This window comes from Scylla paramamosain, chromosome 19 (genome assembly GCF_035594125.1).
Source record: "Scylla paramamosain isolate STU-SP2022 chromosome 19, ASM3559412v1, whole genome shotgun sequence".
NCBI lineage: Eukaryota > Metazoa > Arthropoda > Malacostraca > Decapoda > Portunidae > Scylla > Scylla paramamosain.
The window spans coordinates 22,376,142-22,383,641 of NC_087169.1; the positions used below are offsets into that span (position 1 = coordinate 22,376,142).

The following is a 7,500-nucleotide window of genomic DNA, read 5'->3' on the forward strand; positions in this document are numbered from 1 at the left end:
TGTGTGGTCGTGAGGATCAGCTTCTTCACGGACTTGACCGCTGCCTCGGCGTGACCATTGGAGCGTGGATAATGAGGTGAAGATACACGATGCTCCACCCCCCATCGAGCCAGGAAGCGCCGTACCGATGAAGAAGTGAACTGCGGTCCACCGTCAGTCCTCAGGAGAACAGGCACGCCCGTGTCGGCGAACACACCCCGAAGGACACGAACGAGCTGATCAGCCGATTGCTGGACGTGAGCATGCAGACACGTGAGGCCACCCAGACAAGCGATCTACATACACGAGGTATGTACGGCCTGCTGCGTGGAAGTAGTCTGCAGAAACTGACTCAAACACCCTCCTGGGTGTGTCCGTGTCCTGCCAGAGAGGTTCGTTGGCTTGGCTTGGTAGGAGTGGACGGCATAGTGAGCATCCAGAAACGACGTTCTCAACGTCTCTGTCCATACCAGGCCAGTACACCGTTTGTCGGGCCCGTCGCTTGGTGCGCTCCATCCCCTGATGACTGTCATGGAGTCGCTCTAGTGTTTCTCGGCGGAGGCTGTGAGGAATAAGAAGCCTCGGCCCGTAAACCACCAGGTCGTCGTCTACGGCCAGCAGACTGCGCACCGGCCAGTACGTACGCAAGCGGTGATCGAGGTCGTGGCAATGATCAGGGAAGCCCTCGATGATGACGTTCTTGAGCAAGCAGTACTCCCCGTCTCTTGCTGCTGCGGCACGTACCATTTCCACAGTCTGATCCTGGAGTGGTGCTAAGCGGACGCCGTCCTCATTGGTGGCAGATAACGCTGAGATGACCGCTGAGTGGAGAGGGTCGAGGTCACCAGAAGTAGCAGCATCCTCTTCCTCCACTGGGTCCTGTACTGGAGCACGTGAGAGGGCGTCGTCTGTCAACTCGATGGCCATGGATCCACCAGCCATTGCACGTAAACCTTCCTTTGCTTCGAAGACGCTGGGAAAGGCCTTGATCACAGCAGCAGCGTGCCCCGCACGCTGCTGTGGCGTTGGGTCGTAGGAATGAGGCCAGCTGATCACTTCTGTGGGCGTAGATAGAGGTGGCTGCGAGGCGGTCGGGTACTTGATGGAGCTGTTGCCGGTGTGCTGTGTCTTCCCTGCGTAGCGGTCGGATTTGAGCCGGAAAATCTTCGGGGAGGATTCCGAGAGCGATGGAATCGTACCAGCTAAGCAGCGCCCCCTTCACCTCCTTCACCACGCTCACAACAGTCTCAGCTTCCCTGTCGCCCAGTTGCAAGTGCGACGAGAAAGTTCCTACACAGGTGAGGGGGTGATTACCGGCAGCATAAAGTCCATCACCATCAGCGGGCGCCAAGCTGGAGGGCGGGATTCCAAGGAGTGTTGCCGTGTCGAGGCCAATAACCGGTCGTTTCGGCCCCAGAGTCAGGAGTCCACGTAATCTTGTCTCTTCCAGCGGGATGTGTGGCGGTAATGAGCACCTGGGGCGCAGGTCGTGCCGTCACCGTCTTTGTGTATACGCCTGATAAGAGCTGGTATACACTGGCACTGGCTCCCCGCCTCGGGCCTGCACCGCGATGAGGAGAGACAGTTGAGGAACTCCTCGAAGCTCCTCGTCGTTTCCTCACTGTCTGCTGACATACACTCGCAAAATGCCCTCTTTTCCCGCAGTTACGACACACTTTATCTATTGCCTGGCATCCCCTTTTGTCACTGCGACAATTTTTTGCCACAACGATAACAGGCCCGTGGGGCTTGAGCCCCCGAAACTGCCCTTCCTGTAGTTCGAGACAGCGTTCACACCATGGCTCGAAGAGTGAGAGCCGCCCCTTAGTACTGCACTACACTGGTTAGCGCTCTCTGATGCTCTGCAAATATCTATGGCGTTTTCAAGGGTGAGTTTCTTGTTTTCCAGCATGCGTTTCAGAGCCACTTCGTCTCGTGTCCCAACGACAATTCTGTCACGCAGCTGATGGTTTATGCACTGGTCGCAAAAGTCACAGAAATTGGCGATTTCCTTTACAGCACATAAAAAGTCGTCAAAACCTTCTTGCGTTTCTTGCACGCGGGAGTAGAAGTCTCTTCTATCCATGATGATGTTGCGCTGGCTTCGCAGGTACTCACAACATTGCATCGAGGATGGTTCTTAACTCCGCGTCTCTCGGTAAGCTTATCCCGTAGCGAAGTGTACGGGTCCACTCGTCGTCTAGGACAGCAGCGAGTGCCGCCCTCTGCTCAGCCAGGGAGAGACAGTCTATCCTGGCGAGGGTTACGTATCCTTCAAACTTATGGCGCCACGTGTCGAACTCACGTAAAGATGCTGACGCCGTTAAGTGAGGAATGATGGTGGCGGACGTCGGGAACCTCGCGCCCTGGGTAGACGTGCTGCGGGCTGTGGTTTCGCCTTCATTGCTCGCCGTGGTGCGACTGGGAGCTTGTGTCCCCACTCTCTCCAGCAGCTGGGTTAAACGCTCCTCGCGAGCCTGACTCTGCTCCGACTGTCGCGCTAGCAGAGCCTGACTCTGCTCCGACTGTCGCGCTAGCAGGGCAGCCAGCGCCTCCAACTGCTTCTCCATTCTGCGCCGTACCCACTGCAGCCTTGTCCTGATCCTACTCACTGCGCCATGTTCGACTCTTGACCAGCAGGGGCACAGGAAACGCAGGTAACAGTGCAGGTGTTTATTCACAGAAGGTGTGAACAGAAGGCTGGAGGTAGGCTGATCTCTCGGCGCCAGGCCGCGCACTTACAACTTAACACTTATGACTGAAGCCTAGCTCGTTCACTCATACACGTATTCATGCCTCACACAAGTCTCGCTCATTCACTCGTTCACACAACTAGCTAACAACCACACAAGGAGGAGGAGGAGAATTGAGGTGGTACGTCGCAATAGGAAAAAAAAAGTAGGAAAGAAAGAGATGGAGAAAAAAAAACGCAAGAATTTGGAACGAAGATGAGAAAGAAGAAGAAAAGATGAACTAACAAAGGAAAAGAGATAAAAACGAAAAATTGCATGAAAACAACAATTTTTACTACTACTACTACTACTACTACTAAGGGCCTTATACAAGATGACAGACACTTAGTAATCAAAGTAACAAAAAAACACAAGTAATATATATATAACAACTCATTATCTTGACAAGGTATCAGCCAGGGTCATTACTCCTTGCAATGCCCTCTCTCTCTCTCTCTCTCTCTCTCTCTCTCTCTCTCTCTCTCTCTCTCTCTCTCTCGTCGCCGGTTCCTAGTAATGCCACACGTGTCTTGGTATGTAATGGGTGTGTGTGTGTGTGTGTGTGTGGACTTAATTATACTGAGAAAATTACCATCTCCTTAAGCATACAGACTCATATGTACAGTGAATACCAGTGTTACCCTTTTCAACCCCCCCCCTTGGTTATATATAGAGCTGGCAGGGACGCAGGGACGCAGGGAGGGCAAAGGAGAAGAGGACAGGGCAGGGCAGGGAAGGACAGGTCACGTGATGGGGTTCTATATAAAGTTTTGTATGGTATGTATGGTACTTTGAGGCCGAGAGAGATTGACAGGTAGATGGAAGGTGAATCAGTGAGTGTGTATGGTTTGTGGATGGTTGGATGGTTGGAAAATGGATGATAAGTGTGATTGATGTTATGAGGGTGAGATAAATAAGTGGGTAGCTGGATGGAGGAATGTTGTGTAAGCTATATCCGTGAATTTGTGAGTTTAGCTACAAATTGTTATATATATTTTTCTTAAACGTGAGGTATATTAGCGGAATGATCTGGTATTAGTGAATTTCTCTCTCTCTCTCTCTCTCTCTCTCTCTCTCTCTCTCTCTCTCTCTCTCTCTCTAATACATAACACAAGAAAGGAGCCTTGAGGTCTTAGCCAGCCTACACCAGTTTGAGAAAATTACTTCTAGGAAATGAAATGTTGCAAACTGGATGAGGAAGAAAGAAAGAAAGCACGCACACACACACACACATACACACACACACACGATCAACAATAAATGCGATTAATATTCCTACCACACATTCACAAATAAACAGAAGAAAAGACAAATAGACACAGCAACACAAAATATTTTCTTACACTACTTCAACTTCAGAACGACCTCTAGGGAAAATTATACCTAAAAATAGCACTAAAATTATTACTGCAAGGCTATTAGCGATATAAATAGCACACCAACACAAATGAAGCGCGTGTTATGGTAGCTTTCATGATAACTCCATATATAAAGACAAATAAAAATATATACCATTACTACAACAGTATCTTAAAGCACCAGTGATACATTATGCATAAAAACAAGCTAGCGGACATCCTTTAAGAGTTTTAAACACCTGCAAACATGTCAACACCCAGTAATTATCACAAGAATCCTCATGCACTAGGAAGGAAATAAACAGTGGGCGAGGACAATTAAAAAAAAAAAAAACATGAAATTAGGTTAGCAGGGACTCAAAAATAAAAGTTAATAAATAGTATATGCACTCCCCCACCCCCCCTGCCACGCACACAAAGGCCTGGATACAGAAACCACGGTCACTACTAACTACAGTAAGTAAAAAGAATAGGTCGTTTGTAATCCTGAATCCCTACACTCGTGATGGTGAACAGGCTCCTTCTTCAGATACGGAACAGGCGAGGTTTTACGAGCAATTACATGGGGGAAGTCCAACTCGGCCCATCTCCAACTCGGACCGTAATTTCACCCAACTCCGGCTATTTTTATTACAAACGTGAACAATTGCTTATCCCAAATGGAAGTTACTCGTAAAAATTCAAATATTTGGTGAGGTATCTATCATTTCCTCTCGCCCTCACTAAGTCCAGCGCAGGTTTCATTATTATGCAGACCGCAGGAAGCACATCAAGGTAAGGCATGTAAGAATATAATTTGGTGCAGTTTCCTGATGTGTTACTGTATTGCGGAAATTAAATATATACGTGAATTTCTTTTTTCCTTATTTTAATCTTGTTCTCTTCCGTCTTTCATGCCAAAAAAACAAAACAAAACACATTTCCTCAGATGCGTGGGTATTTTTATTCTTAATATTTGTTCTACTTAGTGATATCTAGATCTGGTTCAAGTTGGTTCACTACTACGGCCCGAGTTGCGGGGGAACCAAATCAAGCAAGCAAACATTTAGACCCACATACCTGAAAAACACGGCCCAATCAATACATTACACGGCAGCACGGTGAACCACGTGTACCAACCAACCAACTACTCACTCAAATATTATAAAAGCGAGTAAATGAAGCCATCATGCATACACAAAACATTTACACCTAAGAACACAAATTAACCTATACTAGAAAAAATTAACTCAGACTTCCTAACTTGGTGGAGAGATTGACTTTCGTGTAAAATAAGCATTGGTAAAAGTTCCTAAGGACTTAAACATAATTAATAGCAACAAGTAGAGGACAAAAGCGTCGTGCACTCACCAGCAAATCTAATCTTGAGGAGGTCCAGTGGGTGCAAGATGAGCGTGGAGGCCACCCCCGCCAGACACGCCCGCCACCAGGTGTTCATACCGCACCCCCCGCGAAAGGACTCACTCTCTTGCTTGACATGGTGGTGATGATTCACGTCTAAAAGCTGCTGCTGCTCCTTCTAGGCACGCAGGAAGGGTCTCGCTCTAAAAGTTCATGGTAGGATGCAAAGAAGAAAGAGGAGGAGTGCCGCCGTTACGTCCTCTCACCTAGACTGGACAGCGTACACTGTCGTGATGGCGGTCGCGGCTCTAGGTTCCCCTTCGATGATGCAATCTACGGTGAATCTAACAGGAAAGATATTTCAAAGATTAAACTATTTCTAGATTAAGATTTCTTCATAAAAGAAATAATTAATTAATAATAACTTATAAAACGTCCAGCATATTGTAATAATTGCACTATTAAGCGATGGTGAAAATAACCACCACTCGCACAGAAACCCTTAATATCTTAATAAAATTAACCTATTTTCATCATTTAACTAAAGAAAATAAATAAAAAAATACTAAAGTTTCAAAATATAACAAAAAACAACAAAAAATATCTTAAAATATCGACATTTCTGAGAAAGAACCAACGGCTTAGGTCAACAAACACACAGCTGGAAGATTCAAAACAAGGATGTTTGGAGTTAAGTAAGTACTATTTTCTGGTGTTTTCCTCTCTACATTGGTCTCATTAAACTATTCTTTTGTTATTGGAAGATGTGCATGTCATGTTTGTGTATGGGGAGGCGTGTGAAATGTGGTTAGGGGGAATGATAAGTGAGAGAACGGGAGAAGGATTTATGGGGTTTTGGGGGCCGGGCAGAGGGTTAGTGTATGTGTGTGTGTGTGTGTGTGTGTGTTGTTGTTGTTGTTGTTGTTGTTGATGATTTTTTTTTTTTTTATGTAGGAAGGACACTGGCCAAGGGTAACAAAAATCTAATAAAAAAAAATGCCCACTGAAATGCCAGTCCCCATAAAAGGGTCAAAGCAGTGGTCAAAAATTGATGAATAAGTGTCTTGAAACCTCCCTCTTGAAGGAATTCAAGTCATAGGAAGGTGGAAATACAGAAGCAGGCAGGGAGTTTCAGAGTTTACCAGAGAAAGGGATGAATGATTGAGAATACTAGTTAACTTTTGCGTTAGAGAGGTGGACAGAATAGGGGTGAGAGAAAGAAGAAAGTCTTGTGCAGCGAGGCCGCGGAAGGAGGGGAGGCATGCAGTTAGCAAGATCAGAAGAGCAGTTAGCATGAAAATAGCGGTAGAAGACAGCTAGATATGCAACATTGCGGCGGTGAGAGAGAGGCTGAAGACAGTCAGTTAGAGGAGAGGAGTTGATGAGACGAAAAGCTTTTGATTCCAGCTTTTTGATAATGATGTGGTGGTGGTGGTGGTGGTGGTATTATTATATTTATATTATTATTATTATTATTATTATTATTATTATTATTATTATTATTACTATTATAACAGCATTCTGAGTCCGGTGCAATCATATGAACTGAACACTTAACACTATAATTATTCTGGTTTGTCCTACCGTCACGTTTGTATCATTGCCTTCAGCCACTTATTACAAACGTCACTACACTATACTTAATGCACACTTAATGGGGCTTTGTGAATGAGCGTGGGCGGCGAGTGAAGAAAGCAGGTTTGTGTGTGGTGGTGGCGCTCTCCCCTCTGCCGTTGGGAGTGTCGCGAGCATCACAACACAGCCATCACCACAAGAGTTTCACAGCCATCACCATAAGGATTTCATTACGTCCTTATCCTGTGTCAGCATATCATGGCAAACTCTTCCGCCTTCTCCTTCTCTACCTCCTCATCTTCACGACTTACACCTCAAGCGGTAACATTTTTTATTATTATTATCATTATTATTGTTAAGTGAATTATTTTTTTCGTTTTGTTTTGTTTAATAATACGTTTCTTCCGTCTTTAGTGATGTAAAATAGGGTTTGTTATTGTCGTAGTATCTGTAGTGATAGTAGTAGTAGTAGGTGTTACATAAGTAATAGTAATAGTAGTTTACGTAACTTTTGG

At 45.8% G+C, this 7,500-nt stretch overlaps 2 protein-coding genes across 6 annotated transcripts in view; one reads left to right on the top strand and one right to left on the bottom strand.

Moving 5' to 3' along the window:
• The window catches only part of LOC135109502 (solute carrier family 25 member 32-like), a gene marked incomplete at its 5' end in the record, with an annotated part of 29,587 nt that extends 24,070 nt beyond the window's left edge, over positions 1-5,517 (bottom strand). The window contains 2 exon segments of the mRNA XM_064020882.1: positions 5,420-5,477; positions 5,479-5,517. Of these exon segments, the coding sequence (XP_063876952.1) occupies positions 5,420-5,477; positions 5,479-5,517 (97 nt within the window).
• Positions 5,518-6,067: 550 nt separating this feature from the next.
• Positions 6,068-7,500, top strand: part of LOC135109926 (uncharacterized) — a 33,658-nt gene continuing 32,225 nt past the window's right edge. For all 5 annotated transcript variants that reach the window (XM_064021826.1, XM_064021827.1, XM_064021828.1 and 2 more), the window contains exon 1: positions 6,068-6,105. In XM_064021826.1, the coding sequence (XP_063877896.1) occupies positions 6,092-6,105 (14 nt within the window). In that variant the 5' untranslated portion in view covers positions 6,068-6,091. The remainder of the gene's footprint in view (positions 6,106-7,500) is intronic.